The 25,878-nt window shown below is 42.8% G+C and overlaps 2 protein-coding genes across 4 annotated transcripts; one reads left to right on the top strand and one right to left on the bottom strand.

Annotated features, from left to right (window-relative positions):
• Positions 1–1,911: 1,911 nt before the first annotated feature.
• Hecw (Hecw ubiquitin protein ligase) lies at positions 1,912–22,951 on the bottom strand. 3 transcript variants are annotated; one of them, XM_018015095.2, is made up of 5 exons: positions 22,218–22,951; positions 19,357–22,154; positions 18,449–18,615; positions 4,420–4,608; positions 1,912–4,350 (listed from the first exon to the last, which is right to left on the bottom strand). In XM_018015095.2, the coding sequence occupies exons 1-5, from the start codon at positions 22,651–22,653 to the stop codon at positions 3,276–3,278; spliced, it is 4,665 nt and encodes a 1,554-aa protein (XP_017870584.1). In that variant the 5' UTR covers positions 22,654–22,951; the 3' UTR covers positions 1,912–3,275. The 3 variants fall into 3 exon arrangements, with proteins under 3 accessions (XP_017870584.1, XP_017870585.1, XP_089330934.1); XM_018015096.2 differs by lacking the exons at positions 18,449–18,615; positions 19,357–22,154; positions 22,218–22,951 and adding an exon at positions 12,799–13,515; XM_089474808.1 differs by lacking the exons at positions 18,449–18,615; positions 19,357–22,154; positions 22,218–22,951 and adding an exon at positions 9,825–12,791.
• A 436-nt stretch (positions 22,952–23,387) lies between these two features.
• Positions 23,388–25,445, top strand: rpk (ripped pocket). The gene has a single exon (XM_018015111.2). It carries the CDS (start codon positions 23,543–23,545, stop codon positions 25,295–25,297), a length of 1,755 nt encoding a protein of 584 aa, XP_017870600.1. The 5' UTR covers positions 23,388–23,542; the 3' UTR covers positions 25,298–25,445.
• The last annotated feature ends 433 nt before the right edge of the window (positions 25,446–25,878 follow it).

Here is a 25,878-nt window from a genome sequence, read left to right as displayed (position 1 = left end):
AAAAATTAAATAAAAGCAAAAACATAAAAAAATAAATTATCTGGAAGTAATACTCTATTTCAAAATTCAAAAAAATATGGCTCTATTTTTGTAATGCTTAAAATTGAAATCAAAGTAATACACACTATATATATCCATACACACATTCACACATATATAAGTATAATGTATGTACAGTATGTGTCAAAAATATTCCATATTATTTTTCACATTTTTTTCTTAGTCTGAACAAAGAGAATTTATTTAATTGTATAGAAAATATTTGGCTAAAGATATGAATGTATATTATATGTATGTAACTAAATGATTTAGCGAAATTTCTTCTAATCTAATGTACAATTAGTTAGTGTTACACACACACACACACACACTCATACACATGATGGCCAGACTGTTTGAGAAGCTCTGCATTTGATGCTGCATCCAGTCTTTGGCTTTATAAAAACACTTACACACACACACACACATACACACTCACATAATAGCGAACAGAGATCGTTATCCAGCCCACCCAATTCAGCGCATCTTAACCTTTAACCTTTAACCTTTAACCCATAACATTAACCCAAACCTAACTAAACTTTAGCTTTAAATTAATAAAAGAATATCCGAGGATTGCGTCTCTTGTTCTCTTATCGCCTAAGTGGATATCGTAATCACTCTCCTTTCATTATCCTAGACATTTACATAAGTACTTCCATTGTTCAGCTCAAAAAAATAAAAGAAGAATGAGAAAACTCTGTAAATAAAATAACAACGAACCGAGCCCAAGTCCAACTGCTTAAAAATTAATCCAAAAATGACTAAAACCGAAGCCTACAAAAAGCGATCCAAGTATTTAAAAATATAATATATATATAAATATATATATTAAGTACATACGCTATCATTTTCATTGAATAAAAAAAAAACACAAATAGAATGAATAAAAAATTGAAAAATAATTTCGGTATTTGTAAAGTGAATTTCATTTGCTGAATACTGAAGATGAACAAAAAAAAAATATATGATCAAAAACCAAAACAGAAATTGTAAAAAAATTAAATAAAACAAAAAATATATAGAAAACGAAAGAATTTCCGTTGCTGTTTTAGTTCCAATATTAACAATTTTTACAGGGTATACAAATACAGTGTATACTTTCATGGGAGCAGATCCGTGTCCTCAATTTTTATGCTGCATATTTTCAGGATGAACTAGAAACAATCGGGCCCAAAAATGAAGATAAGAATCAGGGCTGCCAACTTAGCCTTTTACTGGCCAGATCTGCCCTTTTTTCAATTGTCAATTGCTGCCCGGAAATGTTGGCAGCACTGATAAGAATATATGCGGTGCTACCGACTGCATAACAGTTGCTTACAGCTAAAAGCTAAAAGTTTATGTATAAATTATCCACTGTTTCTGAAGATGCATGAACGTAGAAACAGAGATAAATATGTGAACATGAATAGCGATAATACTAAAATGAAGACCGTCACAGTCAAGTGTATTCATTCAAGGACCATAACAGTATCGAATGCTAAGGTATTATCTCTAAGACTAAAAAATTCGATAAGCTCTTAAGCTGTACGAGATAGAATTTTACAACAGAATTTTCAGTTCGTAGTTCTCAATCGAAAGACAACATTTAGCTTTTGAAGTAAAAGGCTCACACATTTATTAATTCGTTAATTATAGTTAATTTATTTAATAAATACACGCACATTAATAATACAATAAAACGTTCTCAATTTATCAATATACTCGTAGATAGTTCAAAAAAGCGTTTCTATCTTTGTCTAATACTCATCCGTTCTCTATCTCATTCTATCAGAGTCTGTGTCTATGTCTGTCTCTGTCTCCGTCTGTCTGGCGTCTTAAAGTGTTTAACTAATGCCAATAAATACATGTAAACAAATCACGATTCATTAATTGTGTTTCTCGTATTCTCATATCAGTTTATTCAGTTTTCAATACGATTCATCAAAATTTGTCACCTTTCGCAATAAATGTTAGCTAATAAATTGTTAATATTTTGATTTGTTGTTAATAGTTAATAGTTAATATTACATATTACATATTATGCGCCGAGTAAACCAATAAAGCCAAAGCAACGCATTGGACCAATTTGTATTCGGGGTCAACCGGTATCCATATACCCAGATATGTACATATATGTATGTATATCTAGGTATATGTGTGCCTGGCTCAATGTAAATACATATACGTATATCTCGATCGGTCTTGTTTGTTTTTGTAAATTTAAAAACAGTTTTACTTAAATATGAATTTAGTATAAGTTGTAGTTTGAAATATTATCATATAACTAACATACGTATGTATCTTCAATCTTTAATCTTCAATCTTTCAATTCCTAAATGGAATGCATAGCTAATAACGCACACATCTAAAGAGATTTGCTTTTTGTTAAGGCTAAAAAATTACAAGCTATTTAAGTATTGGCGTAGAATTTGTTCATAGGCCTTCTTCATGGACCTACATTAGTTGTTTCTTATTTTTCTTCATTTTCTTAATTTTTTTGTTTTTTGTTTTTTTTTTTTTTTCATTTTTTTGGTTTCGTTTTTTCAAGTGCTAAGAGAGTTGCTTTCTCGTTTAGCTTTCGGGACGAGAGCTTTAAGTTTTGCTATGCTTAAGTTGCAAAAGTTCCTTTAGGCAGCTTTAAGTAAACAGGTTCAATTGAACGAACTAGCTGCAGTTGCAGTTGCAGTTCATTCGTTCCAAGTCTAGGGACTGCAGTTTGTCATTGGTTCCAGAGGTGTGTATATATATGTGTGTGTGTGTATAGTTGTATATGTAAATGTACTAATTAGTTTAATCTTAACTCTAATGACTGCAATGTGCGGCACCTTTTTTTCAGGGCGCTGGCAAAAAGTTTTTGAGGTAACGGTAACAGTAACGGTAAACGGCAAAAATTATAGCGGCAATTCAAATTAAGTTTCAAATTCGCAAGCAACAAGATTCGCCAGCTAACCACATTCTCTATATATTAGTATATATGTTATGTAAGCCACGATTCGCTGTCGGGTAAGCAGAGCGAGCGAGAGAGAGAGAGAGAGAGAGAGAGAGAGAAAATACAGTCTGTTCAGCTAATCGAATTCGCCGGCAACAACAATATGTCGAGGCCACTAAATACATACAATAAATACAATAAAAAAAAAAACTTATTATAATTATAATACAAAAAAAAGAAAGAAAAACTCCTCTGCAAATATCACGCATCAGCAGCAAAGTGCAAGTCATAGCCACATCATCCACATCCAGACTGGGAATGGAGCTCACTCGATGCCAAAGGTGTTCGTCTCCTCGACGGCCAGCAGCAGCTTCTCGTAGAGCAGCTCGGGCGTGGGGTAGGGCGGCAGGTCGAGCCGATTGAAGCAGGTGTGGGCGCGAGGCAGCGCATTCGGCTTGCCCCACTTCTCGATGCAGAAGCGTCGCGGTCCGGTGGAGCCGCGCAGCGCTGAGAAGCCCTCGTACGGGATGCTCGAGGTGCCGGTGACGAACTGCAGCAGACGCAGGCGCTGCTCGTTGCTGAAGCGCTCGATCACCTGCCAGAACCAGATGATCACCTGATGGTTGTCATGGTAGCCGGAACGATATTCGGTGTTCAGGCGCCAGTCGTTCGTATCGATCTCGGCTGTGCCCGCTATGACCAGCTCCAGCTCGCGTGCATCGAAGACGGAGACGAGCCGCGAGTCGACCACCTCATAGAAGCCGCGCACCAGCGACTCCGTTTGCTCCTGCACGCCGCGTTCCAGGCGCCACTTGATCATGCGCTCCAGATACTCCTTCTTGTTCTTCTCATTCACAATCAGATTCTTGCCGCCCGGCTTCAGTTCGCGCTCGACCACACGCCCCAGCAGCTCCTCGGTCACACAGAAGGTCAGGCCCAGGTCGACGCCAGTGCCAATGTCGTTGTCGCGTATCCACTGCAGCGACTGGTGGAACTCATTGTCCAGCGACTCCAGGTCGCTGAGGGCCACCGGCAGGCGCAGCAGCGCCTTGTAGAAGGGCCGCGTAAAGAACGCGTCCAGCAGGTATTGATGGACCAGCGCCAGGCCCAGCACGCGCCCGCTGAACCGAAACCAGTCGTGGCAGTTGTCCACGAAGGCCGACAGCGGCGACACCTGCACCGTGTACGTGTCGTTGGCGGAGTACTCGAACAGGCCGTAGTAGGGATTGAACAGCTCGCGCGACAGCAGAAAGAAGAACTCGCGCGATGGCCCGCCGTAGTCCAGGCCCTCCTCGGTGTCCCACAGCACGGCGAGGCGGCCGCGCTGCAGGTCCTTCTTGTTGGCCGACATGATGCGGCGGAACGCATCCTCCAGCAGGTGGCTGCGTCGGATGTGCAATCTGTGAAAGGGAAACAGGTCAATCAGATCGAATCATTCGCCTGCAGTTGCTCTCTGGCTGTTCACGTACTTCAGCTTATGCGGACCCTGGCCGTAGCCCTTGGACTCCAGCTTGCGATAGAAGCTGCGCAGCTTGGCCTCAAAGTCACGGCGGAATGGCGGCGGAGCACGTTGCGGCATACGCGTGCTGAGCACCGGCGAGCCCTGCGGACTCCGCTCTTCAATAGGAACATAGCTCATGATCTCCTGCTCGAACAGGCTGCGAGAGACAAAGAGGGAGAGAGAGAGAGAAAGAGAGAGACAGAGAGATTGTTAGTTACATATGTATACAGGCATAGTTAATAAATTTATTAAGTGAGGCGAATCGGAGCTGATGGCGTTACGTCAGACAAATTATTCACTTGGCCGTAATCGATTGGCCCCAAGTTTTCTATGCCATGTGGCTAAGCTGACACTTTCGTAATGAGACGCATTAACAAACAACTCCGCAGCAGTCGGGCGCTATCGACTGTCGCATACTCGCTCGATTTGAGTCAACTTGATCAAAAGCGATAATAGCTAAATATTATATAGTCTTCCATATAATCTAGGTAATAGTATTTATATAAAAGTATGTAATAAAATGCATATGAAGCCAATATATTCGCTTTGAGTAGGGTATATCAAGAAATCGAAAATAATTTTAATTGTAGTTGAAATATTCCTGAAAGCGCATCAATATATTGAAATGCAAATTAGTGATCGATTATTTTAACCGACTTCCTTTTTCCTTTTAAATAGACGTTTAATCTTAAAAATTAACATGATTAATATAAATAATATTATGTTTTATAATTTATATAGCGAAATAATTCTTTGGATCGCTAAGCATTTATCGTTCATCAAAAACATGTTCGAAATGAACGTTTTGGCATTAATAAAAGTTATGAAATAATTGAACTAAGAATAAGAACTCTCATCGATCGTGAATGCATATCGAAAGGCGAATAGAGTTCATAATGATAATAATTTTCAATTATTGCACAAATTTTATTTTATTGATAAGAAATTTCATTTCTTATGAATTGCCCAAACACTTCCGATTAGATTAGCTCGTCAGAGAGCGTGTTGTAAGCCGCAAAGCGATCACAAAGATGGAAACACGGATACAACGTCGAATCAAATAATTCACGAGAGATCAAAGAGGAAACATTTATAGTAAAATTTGATTGATAATTTTGGCCATGAATGTCAGTTTCTAGTTAAAATAGACGTTTCAAAGATAGACGTTAACTTTATGTATAACTAATTAACTAATTAAAGAGTAGAGACTAGAGAATAGAGCATGGAGACTAGAGAGTAGGATCTAGAGACTAGGATCTAGAGACTAGAGACTAGAAAATAGCGAATAGAAAATAGAGAATAGCGAATAGAAAATAGGGAATAGAGAATAGAGGATAGAGACTAAAAACTAAAGACTAGAGACTAGAGACTAGAAAATAGCGAATAGAAAATAGGGAATAGAGAATAGAGGATAGAGACTAAAAACTAAAGACTAGAGACTAGAGACTAGAAAATAGCGAATAGAAAATAGGGAATAGAGAATAGAGGATAGAGACTAAAGACTAAAGACTAAAGACTAGAGACTAGAGACTAGAGACTAGAGACCAGAGACTAGAGACTAGAAAATAGCGAATAGAAAATAGGGAATAGAGAATAGAGGATAGAGACTAAAGACTAAAGACTAGAGACTATAGACTAAAGACTAGAGACCAGAGACTAGAGACTAGAAAATAGCGAATAGAAAATAGGGAATAGAGAATAGCGAATAGCGAATAGAAAATAGGGAATAGAGAATAGAGGATAGAGACTAAAGACTAAAGACTAGAGACTAGAGACTAGAGACTAGAGACTAGAGACTAGAGACTAGAGACTAGAGACTAGAGACTAGAGACTAGAGACTAGAGACTAGAGACTAGAGACTAGAGACTAGAGACTAGAGACTAGAGACTAGAGACTAGAGACTAGAGATTAGAGACTAGAAAATAGCGAATAGAGACCAGAGACTAGAGACTAGAGACTAGAGGCTAGAGACTAGAGACTAGAGACTAGAGACTAGGATCTAGAGAATAGCGAATAGCGAATAGAGAATAGAGGATAGGGAAGAGACTGGAAACTAGAGGATAGAGAATAGAGGATAAAGCACAGGCATACACTAAGTGCTAGAAGGTTCGAGGCTCGAGGATACAGAAGAGTGTATAGATGATAGAGATTTGAGACTTTAGACTAGAGGATAGAGGTTGTTTGCTTTCTTGTAGTAAATTCATAAAGCATTCGATGTTATATATCCCAAATAAAACTATTTATCTGGGATTTAATTGTGCAATAGTATACTCCTATTGTAAATTTAGAGCCAAAGTGCGTTAATCATATAGAAACTCTCATGTACAGAAATCGAAATAACTCTGAGCAGTGTTTAGAATATCTACATGGTCGAGCATGTCCGACTGATGCACTCTTACTAGACGTCTTTTTGATACTATCGAGCTATGCATCTGTCGCAGCTGAAAAGATCTATTGCCATTCGATGCCATTGGCACAAGCAACAAATTGGAAGTCAGCATAAAATCTGTTCAAGATTTTCCACTTGAAGCTCTATTTTGTTCAAACATTTGTATCAATGATTGAGAAAAACTAAAAGCACAAAAAAAGGGGCTAAACGCAGCCGGAAGAATGAAAAGCAACCGCAGCGCAGACCTTGTCGAAGCTTTTCCCAATGGGCGATGACGGTGTTTGGTCGGCAATCGTGGGCTTCAATAATATCGGGAAATACGACTATTCTAATTGCTGATTCATAATTTGTGTTGCGTTTTACTTTTTTGTTTGTTTTGTGTTTCTTTTCTTTTATTTATGTTTTTTGTTTCGCTTACTTCTGACCTTCAACTTGAATTCCGAAAATTGGCCAATTAATAATACAAATTATGGCGATCGGTGACTGCCAGCGATCAATAGTCCGACAGCGCGGGGGGCCGAGGGCGCAGGGGTAGGCGTGTCCGTGCACTAGTGACAACAGTTTGAATGCAATTAACGCCTCTTTTGCGTGGCACGGAAATGACTAATTTCCAGCAACAACAAAAAATTAATAATCAAGAGCAAAATAAAAATAAATAAAACAGAAATAATCATGTAAGAAAGTTCTAGACTGACGGAAATGTTCGACTAGCAGATACCCTAAGCCCCGGGTCAATCAATCATACGCTGCATAGCTTAGTATACCTAATGTGTGTATCTATTAATATAGATAACGCTGATTGCTCAGTTATATATATATATCTATAGGCTCACATATAGTAGGTAGGATTGACCTAAGCAAAACTATTTGGAATTCGTCAACGCCTGAGTTCGAACCTGGATTACCGTGCGATGCTCACATGCATCGCCTCTACTCTAGAAATTCATCTACCCCAAAGGTTTGAAACTGGATCTACGCGCGCACCGTCTCATTTCACATGCAGTGCCTTTACTCTGCCCTTCTAGTAAGTGCACTTAGGACAAACTGTTAAAAATTCGTCTACGCCTGGACTCGAACCAGGATCTCCGTTCTTTCCTTCCTTTTCGTTCTAGTAAATAGACTTAAGCCAAACCCCAAACTGAATCTCTCTGTGCGCATCATCTCTTGTACATCGCACCTTCAGCCTCCCAGCTAAGCAGCAGCTAAGAATTCAATTCCAATCATGATTCTATATATCGATTCTGCTTATCATGATTCTATTTATCGATTGTATTGAATTTATAGAGCAAACTCTTAAAGATAAATGGCTTTTTGCCACGCCTTCTTCTACCTGTAGCACAGACTTTAACATAATCAATATACCCCAAGTTCCCTAAATTGGTTCAGGGCATAAAAACAAAAAAAAACATTTTGTTTCTGTCTTGTTTTTGAAATGGTAACTGATTGGCAAATATAATTTGAGCCGTGTCAAATTACTTTCAAAATTGTCTGAATTTAACAAATTATTAACAAACAAAAATAAACAAAACAAAAAAGCCCAGGAAATTTGCAATTAACTTAAATTAAATGCGGCGCAAAACGCGCGCGCGACTTTAAACGCGCTCGCGTTTTTCACTGCTTGTAAAAGATGCGGGTGCGTCGCCCGTCGGCCGTCGCCCACAATGATGCGCGTGCGTGCCTCGCGTTGCGTTGGGTTTGCCACCAGCCATCAGCTATCAGCCACACAGCCATCGCAGTACGCAGTTCGCAGTTGAGAATCGTGAATTCCGGTTAGCGGCAGCTCGAAGTGCATTGCGAACTGATGACACAATGGGTCAACCGAAAATGTTGGGTGCGGTCGATTTTAATTGAATTACGAGCTTTACGAGCTTCCGTTCTTGGAACATGCAGAGCTCCGACCAAAACATATATGCAGACAGCCCGTATAGAGACACGAACACACACATGCAGAGCAACTGCTGAAAAGCTCTTGAGATGTACCTACTTATAGTATAGCATAGTGTAATATCATCTGTAATACTTTTTATCGACTCGAAGGGCTAGTGAACTACTTGACTAAGCACAGCTTATCAGAGACCCACTAGATGACTGCGCACACTCACACATGCATAAATACGATAAACATCACTTCAGATACGAGTGCCATATGAAAGTAAAGCTCTAGCTAGCATCCTTATCACTGCTCACTCTTGAGTTCTGATTTCGAATAACTGTTATTATTACTATTCGATATAAAAATTTGATATTTGAATATAAAATGCAATATAAGCAATAAACAACTTTACTAGAATGAAGTATTTTTTCTGTTTGGTTTCTTATCATTTTAAATATAAGTATATAAACTACATAATTATAAAAAAAAAAAAATAATAATAATAAAAACAAAATACAAGCCAATTCAACAATTTCTTAAAATTTTTCTATGTCAATAATATTTTTATTTCGTATATAATTTAATCAAATGTAATCATATCGTGCTAAAAAAAATGTTATAACAAATATTTAGTATTTCTTGTAAATACTATTCTAGCTGCTAGTAAGACTATGGCTCTACCGACTGACCATATATTTATGAACATATATGTACCCCATCTAGAGATAAATGTGTGCATATATAAAATATTTATTGTAAGTTTCTAACTTGTTTCAATTCTCTAATTGCAGATCAAGTTTTTTAAATTCCTTGGCAACTTATCCCTCTCCCCATCTCCCTTTCTCTCTCTCCCTCTCTCTCTCTCTCTATAGCTATACTTTGACACTATTCAAATATATTCCCATGCCATCAGCTTCAGTTTCAGCTTTTCAGGGACGCAAACACATTCTGATATCGCAACAAGAGGAAATTCCATAAATTTGTAAACATATATCCGATGTACACAGGGAATATATCATATTTATGTACATACATATGTATGTATAAATATGAGATATCTTATGCTGGTCTCATTTCCGCAACAACAACAACAACAACAGCAACAACTTACTTGGCCCACATGGTATTATAGGTGAAGTTGAACTTGGAAAATATTCCCATTTGATGCCCCAGTGGATAGGTGAATTAACAATATTTAATATAGCCGCAGAAACTGGGTTAACCGACTTTTCAATGCCCGACGAAACCAAAACAAAAACCTCTTAACGAAGGCGATGCGAGTGTTTTTTGGTAACTGGACTGGACGGCGCAGGTTCTGGAGGTGCGTAGGCGTTGCAGCTAGCGCCGTGCAGCTAGAGCGAGAGGCCAGACGCAGTGGGAGGGAGCGAGGCCCGATAGCTGCGCTGATAAGCATACGGTACGATAAAACCATTGTCGGCTGCACGAGTATTACGAATTTAATAACAAAACGATGTCGCAACTAAGACCCAACATCAATAGGCAGAATCGTAGGCAATTGCTGAGAGCGGGGGAGAGAGAGAGAGGGAAGAGGGGGGTATTTGGGTGGGTTGGGTTGGTTGGGTTGGTAATCCAGACGAGCAACACGATGCGACCACTGGCAGTTGCAACAGCTAAACGATTCTCATCAATTTACAACTGGGCAGCCCCAATTGGAACTCGAACTCGCATTCGAAGAGCGACACGATAAGCACTCAACATATTTCGTATTGTTTCTCAATTGAATTGCGTTGGCCTGCGTGAAATACGAGCGAAAGAAGGCGAAGGCACTTCAGACTAAGCCCATTCCAGGTCTCAATTAGTCTAAGTAATCGGAGCTAAGATAAGATCAAGATCAACATGAGGGGCATAAACAAGACTACATTCTTAGCGACACATACCCTGTAATCGTCGCAGCGGGGTATATTGGCTGCACAGGCAAACACTTGACCTCGCCATATCCCATGAACAACTCAACTCAACTCAACTGGAAGAGAACCTCCACACATACATATATATTCAGTTATGCATACAGGGTATCCCGCAGCCGGTGCGCTCAGTGCTTGCGCAGAAGACGATCGCGTTGATAAGAGATCGCCCGATTTGCCTGCGTTGCATTCCTTTAGCTAGAAACTGAGAGAGTCACTTGATAGATGGACTATGTCAGGTTCGGATCTGCATTGGGTGGCAAATCTGCAGCCGAACCGTGGGAACTGCAGCATGTGGCAAGGAAGCGTGCAAGTCGATCTGGCGATCTTCTGCACAGTGGCTAATGACGCAGTGTCTGCCGCGGACTGAAAACTGCTGTGCACGCGCAATTCGTGGCTATTCACTCAATGGGATATGATTCATGCGATACTCATATATAGTAAACAAATGGAATGCGGCCATGTAATATGAGAACTCAGGATGTTGACGTACTCGTCCGTACCGCTCGAACACGACGGACACTGCATGGTTTTCGCGTGCTTTTATTGTTTTTTCGTTCAACCAGTTTCCGAATTCCAGCTTAGCAAAGAAATAAATACAAAATTTAATCTCTCTCAAACGCGATACAAAGTAAAAGACGAAGAGTCTACAAGATGTACTCTATAAGATGTACTCTAAGAACTTCTTTGTCCCTTCGGTAAGTCTTTTATCATTATGAGATGTACATCTAACAAAGTCTCTTCTGCCATTCATTAATTACTTCTATCGTGTCTATATGCGTCTTTATGTCTGCGTTAATTATTCCATTAGTAAGCTCCTTCCTTTTAGGTCGTCTTAGGAGAATTAGGCACAGTGCCAAATGGAGCAGGAGTATAATATTATGATCACCTGAATAATCTTTTGTAGTTTAGGATTCGGACATAAATTCTTTCCTTTCTTATCTCTCTCTCTCTCTCTCTATCTGTCTCTTTGTCGCTCTTTCTCTGGCCCTCACTCTCTATCTCTATCTCTCTCACTCTCTACCCCAATCTCTCTCTGATCCTCTATATCTCTCTCTCTCTTTGTCACTCTTTCTCTGACTCTCTCTCACTCTCTCCTTACCTTAACCTCTCTCTGATCCTCTATCTCTATGTCTCTCTCTCTCTCTCTCTACCTCTACCTCTGTTTAATCGTCTATCTCTATGTCTCTCTCTCTCTCTCTACCTCTACCTCTGTTTAATCGTCTATCTCTCTATACCTCTATCTCTCTTTACCTCTACCTCTCTCTGACCCTCTCGCCCTCTGTCTCTCTCTCTCTCTCTATTTCTTATTCTATTTTTGTTGCTTTTAACTATATTTAGCTTTCTCGTATTAATTTTATACTTTTCATAAACTTTCTTGCTTACATAATAGTTACTATACGAATTCTTTCATATACCATATATGGTCAAGCTATTATTGAAACAGCTTTCTGTTCTTAGTCAGGCTGTACTCTGCTTTGTACGGACGGACGGTAGGACGGTCAGACAGACCCATTTCCTACACACAACTCATCAGGTCGCTCTGAAAATGTCACTTGCATTATACCCTGACAATGCAATCAATATTAATGACTAAAATATAACAAAAATTACATTTTCATTTGAAGCTTTCAAATTTTGTGCACACCCGATTCTCCATGCATTTCTCTAAAATGGCGAAAAACTTATCAATTCTGACTGCATTTTTCTGGCAAGTTTTTTTATTGCATTCTAACAAAATGTTGACATCTTTTTATTTTCCAAGAAAACAAATACCGATTCATTTGAAGCTTTGTAGAGTGTAGCATGTTAATACATCTATATATGTATATATGTTAATACATCTATATATGTATATATAAAGTAAGATTAGAGGCACCGTCAACTTTGTTCCAGAGAAATCTAATAATTGGATGTGGCTTTCAGTTAGATATTCAAATGGGACAAGTCTATGAGTAATGCATTAACTATGCATCTTTACTCTCCGCTCGAACATATTTTACAAATTGCAAGTAATTCTCATTAATTTTTTCTTACTCTTTTTTGTAGTCATGATTTAATATAATTTATTGACACACAGCCATTGCTGAGGCGATAGCCAGGTGGGGAGAAGAAGAGATCTATAGGAAACATATCCAGCTTCCAGGTTTAGCTACTTACACGGCCCACACGATGTAGGCGGCCTTTGATAGAAAGCCCATTTTGTAGTGCGCCCAGAGCCTTGAGCACGGAGTGGCTGAACATGCCGTTGGATGCTTGGGATTCTTTCAGCACTGATCGCAGCGCCAATTAAAATGACAGCATATAATATTAAAAAAAAAACAACAACAACAACAACAACAAAAACAAAGAAACAAGCACACGCAATTTTCAATTTTTAATTTTGAATTTAGCTAGTTTTTTTTTACGTATTCATTAATGATTTATTTATGATTTTATTTATTTATTTATGTATTTATTTATTTATGTATATGTTTTGTATTTAAGTTTTGCCTCTGACACCGCCGCGACTTTTGCACGCGCTGACAGTTGAAATGCTTCTGTTTATTTTGTGCTTTTTTCACAGTTGAAAGAGGCGCGCGAAATTAAGCGAACACAAACTGGGAAATTAGAATCGTAATCGGTGTTGGAGTCGAAGTCGGAGTCGGAGTCGGAGTCGGAGTTGGAGTTGGAGTCGGAATCGGAGTCTGAGAATCAGAGCTGTTCTGTTCTGAGTGCCCGGCGTATTTGTAATGTCGAATAGCAAACGCAGAATGGACGTGTTTGTCTAGCGCCCAGCTCATAAATATGAAATTGAAAATGGAATTAAGCGAGCGCACAAAATATACAACAACAACAGCAACGAGAATAAGAACAACAACAACAGCAACAGCACACAACTCTATAAACCAACAGCAAAGAAAATTATTTAATTGATATATTTTTTTTCTTTATTTTTTTTGTATGCGTGCCGAAGTGCAACCGAAGCGCAGCCGAGCAATTGCCGAACTTTAAATTCTGCTGCGCCGGCGTCAACAGCCGCTTCAAGAAGCCAATAGACCCCGCTGCCGCCGCCGTCGACGTCAACGCCGACAGCGCTGTCAGCTGCGACTGCGGCTTTGGCTTTGGCTTTGACTTGCAAAGGGCTGCGCCCGAGTTGCTGCTGGTGCACTTTGATTACGCTACAGTTGGGGTTGGCATAGCACAGGGACAGGGACAGGGGTTGGGGAGCTGGGGCTGGAGCTGGGGCTAAGCATGTGTGCATCGATGACGACTGTGGCATTGGTCATGGTTATTGCTGTGGCTGATCAGCCGATCGCCGGCTGTTATTGGGCCGGGTCTAGCTGACTGGCTGGCAGTGGGGGCTGGGTAGATTCAGCCAAAAGGCGCGTCATGCTTTTAGCACGCCTCATAATGGCTGCAACTGTGTGCGCTCAGAGCCCAACAAACCCAATGAACTGTAAAGCGTGCGGCACGACGACAACTACAACGACTAACTGCCAAGATTCGCCTTTAATGGGTCAAATAAAAAAAAATAAAAAACTCACACACACAAGTGGGAGTGATATAGCAGCGCAGACTCGACTAGTGGATACCCTCACCTAAAGCGACATTCATAACAAAGGACTGAATTGAATTGGCTTCAAGTCGCATACTCCCCTCTGAAACATTCTCAAGTTTTATTTTCCAATTTTATTCTAGAACTTCATATATCCATATAGAATTGGATTCGAAGCGAACTGCGTAAGCTTGTCATCACACTCCTCACTTTTTGTATATCATTTCACACATACAGTAAAATTTCATTATCAATAAACACTGTTTCTCAAAAGGCAAAAAACAAAAACAAAAATGAGGGAGAGGAAGTGTGGTTTTGGAGCTGGAAAGAGAATTATAACAAAAATCGAAACATGAATCTATATACAGAATTTTTGAGTTCTAAAATTTTAGGATATATAATTTTATAAATAATTTTCAATAAGGCTTTTAAACGATAAAATATGAGTAGATATCGATTAGTGGAAAGAAAACTAGATCTACTCGCTGTTGTTTCAATTGTCGAAATCTCATTTCTTTCGAGATCACACATATGGACTCAACTCGTTGCCCTGATCATTTATGTGGTCTGCCACGCCTCCTTCTGCCGCTTACATACATTCAACAAAATTATTATACCCTAATCTCCAACTTTCAATGGGTATAGAAACAAATTTGTGAATAACGTCATTATACCCTTTTTATGTATTTTCTATAGGCAAGGGTATATGAATAGACCCTCGCTAAGCAACAACAAGAACAACAACAACCGGGAACTGAAAGCTTGTCAACGCTTCAACGCTGCCCCAATGATCATCATGACGATCATGAACATGATCATGATGATCGTTGCCAATAATGAAGATGACGCTGCTGCCACACCCCCCGGTCAAAACTTAATATCCGAGAGCCAGAGAGTTGCAGCTGGAGCCGTCGATGTCGCCGTCGCCGTCGCCGACACCGAAACCCTGCCTAGCCAATAAATTATGGTTTATTGGCAACGCTCATTTGTCGCAACGCCAAAAAAAAAAGCACAAACAAAAATCGAAACTGGGTTAAACTGCGTCGCGGCGCGTCTCCTCGTCAAGGGATTAGCACGAGTATCAATGTGGATGCTAAAAGTTGGAAATTAAGCGCTTACCTCTCTCTCTCTCTCTCTCTCTCTTAAAAGGGAGCGGTTCAAAATTTAACAAATTATAAATAAATATATAACTGATATCTAATGGAGCACCGCTATGGATCTAGTGAGAATCTCGGACAGGGTGACTCTAGCGTCAGAAATGTGTAGCAGATCAAGAGAGATAAAGCGAAAGATTAGGATGGAGATAGAGAGTGATACCATAAAAGATATATGGGAAGAGAGTAAGGGAAATACAGAGACAGCCTGGGCTTAAAAGAGACAAAGAGACAGAGCGAAAGAGAGAGAGAGAGAGAGAGAGGAAAAAATGTGAGAGAGAGAAAAAAAAGTGAGAGAGAAAGAGAGAGAGCTAGATACAATGGGAAAGATAGAGAGATAGAGAGAAATAGTGAGAGAGAGAGAGAGAAAGAGAGAGAGAGAGATAAAGACGCAAATACCCAAAGAGAAAGATAGCAGGAGTGAGTAGAGAAATAAATGGTGAATAAATAAAAATGGTGAAAAAGATATATGCACAAAGACATAGAGGAAGATAAAGAAGGAGAAATATAAACTTATATGGATAGGAGAGAAAAAGACAGACTCCCATGAGAGAGATTGAGAGAGAGAGAGAGAGAGAGAGAGATAGAGAAAGAGAGAAAGACACACATAGTCAGAGAAAATGATAAAAAGAATGAATATAAAGAGAAATGAAAACGAGAAAGTAGAAAAATTGAAATAGAAAGAGATTGAAATGCAAAGAGAGAAAAAACAGTAGACCTAGAAAAAGAAAATAGAAACTCAGAGAAAAAGATAAAGAGAGAGACGGAGGGAACCACTAACTGAAGTGAATAAAATAGCTAAATGTCCAAGATTCGCCTGAATAAGCGCATCGATCTTGACAGTAACCAAATATTAAGAGTCGAATTTTCTAACATTTCTATTAACAATACCGAATGCAGAACATTTTAAGATTGTTTATTTGTTGCTCCAAAAATATGAAATATTTTCAGTTGAGATTCTCGAGGAGTATACATACATATATATGGAATCAGAGTAAGTTGAGCACCTCAGTTTGTCTCTTCTTTCTTTCTGTTACTCATTTCAATTTCGCTTGGTTTTGAAATCCAAAACATGTATATAAAGTATGAATAATGATTTGCTAAATATACCATATACGAGTATTTCTTTGAAAGAGACTTGATATTGTATAAGAAAAGAAAGAAATTTCGATAATGCCTTGGTAGAATCAATGCCAATAGATGAGAAAAATGTTTATAAACTATCTCTCTCTCTATCTCTTTTTCACAAACGAACTCATCTTCTGTCAGATTCATTTATCCAGAGGGGATAACTACTGTTTCGAATTGTAAATACAGAGTTTACAACTCTGAAGTGCTTGAGTGAAAGGTAAGTTGTATTATATACTATGAAACACCCTGTTACTTCCACAATTAATCGATAACTAATTCAACTGGGTTAGATCTTGTTAGAGTTGGTTTCTTGAATTTATTTATTACGCGATCACAGTCGTTGCGAATCAATTTCTGAGTGTGTAGAGCCGTCCCATGTGGGATGACAGATCAGCTTATCATATAGCATATATATACATATCTATAGTCGAGTGAGTTGTTGGCCTACCCACTCCCACGCCATGGCAATGCCAGCATGGATTCGGTCACCTAGTTATTGGGATGCAATGGAGCGGGTTAATTTGTCTAATTGAATGCAATTATCTCTCGCACAGCTCCGATTAGTGGGACAGCCGCTTGAAGCTGTCGTGGCTAATGCCGGATAATCTGTGGCTTAATCTCTTAACAAGCTGTTAATATTAAGGTCATGCGAAATGCATGTGAATAGTTCCTCAATACTTGTGGTTGACTCAACAATTTGAAGAAAGAAATATTGGCAATTAGTCAATAAATGTGAACTGCTGGCTAATGCCGAAGGAGTCGGTGCTGTCGAGGGAAATACGCTCAATTTGTTGCTTTGGAAATAGTTTGTTAACCTTGTTGTTAATACTATAGTTATTGTTATTGTTATTGCTGTTGTTGTAATTGCTATTAAAAGTGTTTTGGAAAATAAGTGAATAACCTTCGCGGCGATTTTCAAATGCAATTAACACACATGCAGTCGTCTACATCGACATCGACAACGACGACGGCGATGATGATGGCAAACGCACTGAAGCAGGACGACCAACACCACCGACACCACCAACACCACCATCAGCATTGACCACCATTGCAGCAGCGATCAATCCAGCCGATGACGCAGCCATGGAATTGGTGCCAAAGCCTTTGCCAAGTGCAGCCGTTGGCTCTTTGACTCGGCCACTGACTGCGACTCCAACTGCTGCACAGTGGAACCAGATGCACCAATTCCCATCAATTAATCCATTAACTGTAGCTGAAGTCATACACCTTTAAATTAGTTGGGATCTGCGTATCATGGATAGATCCAACATCAATTCAATCAAGTCATTATAACTACGGATCTAATGATTAACGAACGATAGAAAGGGATGAGATAATAAAAGAGGATCTTGTAAAGTATTGTCGCAAGGGGTCTACAGACACGTGCCGAACACAGCTTCAAAGAGTTTTTAGAGCATCGGTTCTCTGAACACTATCTCATTCTGTTAAACTTTTCTATAGATTGTCCAAGCATATGTTTGTATATATGTTATATATGTACTTACAATATGAAAGTGTCCCCAACTAAGTTTCATAAAAGTAGGGAATTGAAGAGACCCGAATTGGGATTGGAGAGTAGAGAAGGGGGAGTGCAAAGAGTTCAAAGAGTAGAGTGGACTGGGGACAATGAAGAATGGAGCATAGAGAGCTCAGAGTTAGAGTGATCAGCGTACGAGTAACAACTAAATATTAGATATTAGATAGCCGAAGAGTGAAAAGGAAACCCTGGAGAGTGAAGAGTGGAATGTGAAGAATGAAATGTGGTGAGTCAAGTGTGAAGAAATATGGGAGAGTAAAAGCGGGCAATTTTAGAGTAGAGAACATATATTAAAGATTTTTAAATGGAGAAAAAAAGAGGACACTCTGTAAAATAGTTCTCTTTAACATATCTAATATAATTGACTTGTAGGTATTATTTTATCCTCTTAGCTTCGTATTATCTGCACACCGTATCATTCAATATACTCTAATAACGGTTACTTACCTCAGCAATATGGTCAATTGTAGATCGTGGCCCAGACGCTCCAGAGCGGGCACGCCCTCAACTCTCAAGATGTTTATTTTTTCGCGCAGCGATCGAGATACTGTGTGTTGGCCTTGGCGTTCGCGTAGTATTTCCAAAATATTGGGTTGTCGCAGAAAGGCAATAACCTGCAATTGAAAAGGAATATCGTTAGGTAAATTACAAATATTTCAATAACAGTTATTTAATGCAAATACTACTATTTACAGATATTTGACAATTCATTTCATCTTTTTGCATTAAATCTCTAAATTCTCGAAACATTCAGTCTGTATAGTATTATTCGGCAATTGATTAAATCCATTGATAGATCCGAGAGTCACCCATTAAGAGTTACAAAGTTGATTTGCTAAATAGATAATGATGAGCGATATTCCGAGCATGGGATGACGAGTAAGTCTATATATATATATATCTTAACTCTATAAATATAATTTATCTGAATATGTATATCTTAGCTCGACTTGAAACTGATGAAAAATTAGATTTCATTGATAGATAAGAATGAACTTAGATGATGAGTATACATATACCATATACATATATCGATATAGCACTAAGACTTATGCAAAGAGTGGGATTGGATAGTTAGATCTATCTGGATATACGACAAATGGAAATTTGGATTTCTACAGTGCGTAAAACTGTTCAAACTCAAGCTCTGATTAAATGGAATGGAATGGGAATGAGACTAAAATTGTATATACATAAATCTATACCAATAGAACTCTCTGAGCGTAATTTCTGCCTTGGATTACTACGCGCGACATATATATGGATCATATAGCTAGATTGGGGATGGAGTTATGGGGAAACTGGATAACTATGAAGTGAAGTCTATTCAATTCAATCAAGTCGATATAACTTGCCTTTTCGTTGTAGGCTATGGGCACATCTTCGTGGCCCGCGGCTGCAGGGATGCCGGTGGAGCTGGAGCTGGTGCTGGGGCCGCCGACGGCGCCGCTGAGGCTCAGTGCGCAGGCAATGGCCGCCGCCGTGGTGCAGTTGTGCTGGCTGGCGCCGGCTGCTTGATTGCCGCTGCCACGACATGGACGAGGTGGCGGCAGTGGTGGCACGCCCGACACCGAGGCCGACGCGCTGCTGGAGCTGCTCGAGTTGATGTGGCCGGCGGTGGCCGACAGGCAATTGCCATCAACGAGATCCGGTTGCCCTTCTCGCTGCATATATTGGTGCGAATGTGGATGCGGATGCTGCTGTTGCTGCTGCTGCTGCTGCTGCTGGCGATGACGGACAACGCGCGGACACTCGACTGGCAGGCGAGGATCCATGAAGGAGGTCTTGCGGTGCTGGTGGTCGATGAAGAACTGCTTGCCGGACTGATCGATCTTGGTCTCCCAGCAGGAGGGCAGGTCGCGGCTGAGCTGCGCAAAGGTGTTGACCAGCGCCACCAGATCCTTGTTGTACTGGTAGCGCTGGAAGCACTGCGGATCGCGGCGTATGCGCATGACCATGTGCTTCAGCGCCGCGTTCCGGTTGTAAATGGCCAGCGCCGCCTCGTTGGTGTGCAGCAGCGAGTAGAAGTCCGGACGGCACAGCATCAGCACCGCCGGATGTATGGCCAGGTTGAGCGAGGCGGGCGGCACCGCTGGCCCAGCGGCAGCAGATGCAGTTGACCCAGCAGTCTGGCCACTGCCATGTGGAAGACCGTAGAGCTGATTGGGGGCCGCGTGGGTCGTTGACGGATCCGCCGAGTGCATGGACAGGCGATTCTCATTGGTGATGGTGCGCCGTATGGACTGATAGCGTCTGTCCAGCTGCTGCCGGTGGTGCTGCTCGCGGCCGCCGGGGCCCGAGCTCGGGCCTGGCCGCTGCCAGGATGTGGTCCGTGTCGTGTGGTCAATGTAGAATATGCGCCCGTGGCTGTCCATGCGCGCCTCCCAGGCAGGCGGCAGCGGTGCCTCCGCCATGGCGCCACAGCCACCGCCGCCCGCGCTCTCCATGATGCCGGCGCCAGAGGCAGCCGCTGCTGCTGCCGCCGCCGCCGCTGCTGCCGCACTGCGCTCCGGTATGGAGGGCAGGCGAGTGCTGCTAATGTGCAGCACCTCAGAGCTGTCGTCCACATCTGCTCCGTGTGCTCCGCCAGCGCCGGCCGGCGATCCGGGCGGCGTCTGCAATTGACTAGAGTTGGGCTCCGCTGCTCCCGATGCTGCTGCTGCTGCGGCTGAAGCGGAGTTGGCAGTGACGGCCTGCAGACGCGCATGCCGGCGCGCATGATGTGTGGGCGTGGGCGGGCAGACCAATCCACCAGCAGCACCAGAGGCTGCAGCCGCTCCTCCGCCGCCGCCCACACGCTTCAGCAGCCGCTGCTGCGGCCGTTGTGCATGGAAAGTGGGCGTGCCGAGGGGCGGCGGCGGCGCCAAGGGCAGTGGTAAGATGGCCTCCAGGCCGCCCACGCCTCGCCCGCGCGTGGGCGAATGCTGCGACTCGGGACTGAGGCTGAGATCCAGCGGCGAGACGCTGCGCGTGGAGCAGCCCGAGGGCGGACTGCGCTGCCGCTTGGGCGAGAGCAGCAGTCGAGGCGAGTTGTTGCTGCTGCTGCTGGCCAAGTGGTAAGACTCATCGCTGCCCGCCGCTGATCCTGAGCCGGCAGCCTTGCCATTGGACAGGGCGCGGGTCAAGGGACGGTGCTGACGCAGATAGGGAAAGTGATGAGCGCCGAGGCCATTCGAGTTCGAGTTCGAATTGGAATTCGAGCTGCAGCTGGCGCTGCCACTGGCGCTGCTGCTGTGCTGCTCCTGCAGGGGGAATGTAGGAAACTCGTAGGTCATGTGGGCGGGCACCTTCTGCGTGCTGATCGTGTTGATGTAGCTGTCGGGCCCGATCTTCTTCTGGATCAGCGGCTTGAAGCGCATCGGCGGCGGACTGGCCTCCGGCTGGCCGAGGAGGCGCAGCGGCGAGTTGCTGGCACCACTGTAGCTGGGCACATCCTCGCCAGGCATGCGCTCGTCCGTGTCCAGTATGTCGAACTTGAAGACATCGCCCTGCAGCTTCAGCTCCCGCCCAACGGCACGTGGCGGCCACGAGCGCTCCAGCGGACGATGCTGCGCCGGCGGCTGCCGCAAATGCTTCTGCCGGCTGTGCGCTCCGCTGCCCAAGTAGGCGCTGGCCTGCAGCGCTGCTGCGGCGCCTAGTAGGCTCTCGACAGCGGCTGCTTCTTCGTCCACATCGTCGTCATCCTCGTCCTCCTCCTGCCCGAGCGACTCTTCGTTCTGCTGCTCGCGCAGCTCCGCCACACTCAACGTGTCTACCATCTCGGCGGGCACCGTTTCGAAGCACTCGCGCGCCACCCACAAGTTGAAGCTGTCCCCATTCGCTGTCGTCGCGGTGGACATGGCAATCGGCTTGCTCTTCTTCTTGCAGACACCGTTCTGGGGCGAGAGCGTCCAGGATTTGCGACGGGCACCGCCGCCCACGCTGCAGCTGCCATCGCTGCCGATGCTGCCGTTGCAGGAGCTGCTGGGCGACAGCGCCGCTGCAGTTGCCGATGCCGATCCCAATGCCGCGCTGCCGGGCGTCTCACAGGATTTGGTCGAGAGCAGCGCCTGGTGTTGGTTGCGTGGCCTGGCCAATTCGCCGTTGGTAGCAGCCGTTGAGGCTGGCGCTGCTTCCACTGGGGGATCGTTGTTTTCGTTGTTCATCTCTGGAGCTGTTTAGAGAAAGAAACCAAAGAACTTAGCCAAAAGTGAGATAGATTCAGTGATTTGCTTACTCTGGTTGAGCTTTTTGCGCATCACAACATCGCCGCCCGCATCTTGTTCCAGCTGCTGCACTTGCTCAGTGTCCGGCTGTTGATCCGTGCTCGGTCCATTGCTCTCTTCTATGATTTCGGCATCTGCGTCACTGACGCTCACTCTGACGTCACTGGCCAGAGTCAATGCACTTTCGAATGCCGTTTCAAGTTCGTCGCTTTCATTGCCATTGCGCGCCTCATAGTAAGCATCCTTGGCATCATCATCATCGTCATCGTCGACATCATTGTCATTGTCATCATCATCATCGTCATCGTCATCATCATCGCCTTCCCCATTATCCGCTTGCTCATCATTATTATGCGCCGTTGTCACTTGGCTGTCTTGCTCAGCATCCGCCGAGATTTCGCCAGTTGCAATGCCCGCCGCTGCGGTAACGTGCGCTGGAGGTTCCATGCTACTGTTCCCGCTGCTTACCCCGCCCCAACGGCTGCTGCTCCTGCTGCTGCTGCTCTACTTTTTTATAGATTTCTTGTTTCGCATAATATTTGCTGCTACAGTCACTGCGCTGCGCTGCTGGTTCGTGCTGCTGCTGCGTCGTTGTGTTCTTGCTATCGATAATTTTAAATGCTTGCAAATCAGCTGTTCAGTGGACCTTCATCTTACCACCACTATATGCGCGCAGACTACAACAACATTGCCCTCAATTGTAACAACACTGTAACAGAAATAAGATAACAAAACGTAAACAAAAGTATGACCGCATGCAAACAAGAGTGGCCAGCTTGTTTTAGTATTTTCGCTACCTATGCTGGTATTATTATTGTGCCTGTTGAAAATATACTTAATAATAACAAAAAAAGGTTTTTAATTTAAACTTATATTACTTTTGCCGCCAAGAGATTTACAAACTAAATGTGCTTAATATTTATACAGATATTAATTGCTATCGTTAGTATAATTCGAGTGTAATACTCGAAATGATTATATTATAATAAACAAAAAATGCCAACTCTTAAATCAATGTAAAACGTTGATTTATTGAGCAAAACGAGAAAAATAAATATAAATTTATGAATTAGCCACATGAAGTTCGCCTTTGGCTTTCACTCTCTCTCTCTCTCTCTCTCTCTCTCTCTCTCTCTCTTTCTCTCTTAATCCATGTCTTTAAATCGTCTTTACGATCAACGTACTGGTCCTAAAGCGACGAATAATGGGAAAGAGCACATGTTAGTTAAAAGTAACGGCACTTGGCTCGTAACGGCATTCGCCTGAATTTATGTACGTACGTACAAGTGTATAGTTTTGTTGAGCAAGATTAGTTGCGTTAATTTTTGTTTAAACAATGTTTGTACGGACTAAAGGCTTTGAAGCCAAATCATCCGCAACTTTATTCGAATGCGACATGGAAGGCAACGACTTCGACGGGAATGCAAGAAACAAAACTAAGAAAACGCCGAAGCGAGCAGCTGGGAAAACGATCTGCCAATGCTTTATGCTAACGTACAAAGATTACTTTCAGCACAGCTCGTTGCACGGTGTGCAGTACCTCGGGGAGGAGACGCGGCCGAAGAAAGATCGTATTTTCTGGCTATTCGCATTCCTGCTGTCCATCTGCTGCTGTGCCACGCTGATCCTGAGCGCCTACAACAAGTGGAACGAGACGCCGGTGATCGTGAGCTTTGCGGAGAGATCGACACCCGTGTGGAATATACCCTTCCCCGCCGTCACCATTTGCTCGGAGACGAAGCGCGTGCTTCAGTCGCAGAGCAACAATACGTTTGCGAATCTCTACAGTCAGTATACGGCGGAGAAGCATAACTCACACGTTTTCCAGCCACCAAATGTCACGTCCAAGGAATTGGAAGAGTTTCGTACGATGCTCCACGTGTGCAACACGCACAGCATCCAGCAAGACATGCCACTGATTCCCGGTGACAATCTGGACTACCCCAAAGTGCTGGAGCGCATGTTGCCGCCGTTCGACCGTTACTTCTTCTACTGCCGCTGGCTGAGCCGCTTCAACGAGTGCGACAAGTACTTCCGGCCAACGCTTACCGAGGAGGGAATCTGCTACACATTCAATGGCCTGCGACCCACGGATATCTATCGGAAGGGCACTTACCAGTATCACCAATCCGCCGAGAACGTGTCTGAGTCGAAGTGGAGTCTGGACAAGGGCTACGATGCATCATGCGACGTGGAAACATATCCAGCTCGTGTGCTCAGCGCTGGCGCACGCTCGGGCATCTTTATGACACTGCAGAGCTTTGAGCAGGAGGTGGACTACGCCTGCCGCGGACCCGTGCAGGGCTTCAAGGTGCTACTGCACGCACCGGACGACGTGCCGCAAGTGTCCAAGCAGTTCGTCCGCATCCCCATGGGTCGAGAAGTGCTGATAGCCGTGAAGCCAAACATGATAACCATGTCCGAGGGCATTGCCGAGTATGATCCGCAGCGGCGACAGTGCTTCCTCGGCCACGAGCGTCCGCTGCGCTTCTTCAAGGTCTACTCCGAGTCCAACTGCGAACTAGAGTGCCTGGCCAACTTTACGCTGGCCAAGTGCGGCTGTGTCAAGTTCTCGATGCCCCGCAGCCTGGACATGCCGGTCTGCAGCGAGAACAAGATCCATTGCTACCACATGGCCGAGCGCGAGCTGTTGGTGCGCGAGTTCCACCGCGTTCGCAAGCTGAATGCAAAAGGCGCGTCATTGGACGGCAGACCCATGGAGACGGCATGCAACTGCATGCCCGCCTGCACTTCGCTCGTCTATAATGCGGAGACTTCGCAGGCCAACTTCGATTTGCATGAAATGCTGGCGGCCGAAGGAGACACCGATTTTTTGCGTGACTATCCCGGCTCTCAGATGTCTAGGCTATCCATTTACTTCAAGCAGAATCAATTCATCACCTCGAAGCGTTCCGAACTGTACGGCGTAACCGACTTTTTGGCCAATTGCGGTGGCATCTTTGGTCTCTTCATGGGCTTCTCAATCCTAAGCCTCGTTGAGGTGCTTTACTACTTTACATTGCGTTTCGGTGTCAATCTGAAACAAATGTACAAAGTGGATTCAAAAGCAACAGCCGAATGTAAAATTTGACCTTTTCATTCGCAGATTTTATGCTGCGCATGCAAACAGATCCAAATTTCTGTATATTGAAAACTGTTTATTTTATTTTTCGTTTTAGGTTTTTTATGTTATTTGTTAATCTATTTCATGTAAGAATCTTTTGTTTTTTTTTTTTTTTTTTTTTTTTTTTTTTTAATTTGTAATATCATAAAATTTGTTTATATTATATATAAATTTGTAAATAAATGTTTAAGTGAATTCGATTATCATATATATTTTTCGCGCCGATCAAATATCGATAAGCATCAGCTTTTCTTCTTTTGCCCCTTGGCTAAATGAATCGGAACTATTGCTTATTCTTTATTGACAGATGAGCCATTCAGCTCACTCATTGAGCACAATCGATAAAAACTATTTAAATTTTTTGCAATTCTTTGGCGGACTTAGTACTAATGCTGTTGTCTTTTCGAATAATTATCTGGAAAATAGTGAATTAATTAATGGATATATTATGCTAACTTCAACTATACATAATATGCACATTTATTTTGTATTCCCTGAACCTATTGATGGTTTTGTGAAAATTTAACAGGCCGAAGGAAACTATGAAG

Source organism: Drosophila arizonae, chromosome X (genome assembly GCF_054131065.1).
Source record: "Drosophila arizonae isolate 15081-1271.41 chromosome X, UAZ_ARI_1.0, whole genome shotgun sequence".
Lineage (NCBI taxonomy): Eukaryota > Metazoa > Arthropoda > Insecta > Diptera > Drosophilidae > Drosophila > Drosophila arizonae.
The sequence above is the reverse complement of the archived record's forward strand: the minus strand, read 5'-3'. Positions and strand labels throughout refer to the sequence as shown.

What these genes read in the sequence shown, in the direction of transcription:
- Hecw (XM_018015095.2), bottom strand. Translation starts at nt 22,653, where the DNA reads ATGGAACCTCCAGCGCACGTTACCGCAGCGGCGGGCATTGCAACTGGC. An exon ending in GCGCAAAAAGCTCAACCAGA is followed by an intron (nt 22,155 to 22,217) that starts GTAAGCAAATCA and finishes TTCTCTAAACAG; the next exon opens with CTCCAGAGATGAACAACGAA. An exon ending in CAGGGTCCGCATAAGCTGAA is followed by an intron (nt 4,351 to 4,419) that starts GTACGTGAACAG and finishes TCCCTTTCACAG; the next exon opens with ATTGCACATCCGACGCAGCC.
- rpk (XM_018015111.2), top strand. Translation starts at nt 23,543, where the DNA reads ATGTTTGTACGGACTAAAGGCTTTGAAGCCAAATCATCCGCAACTTTA.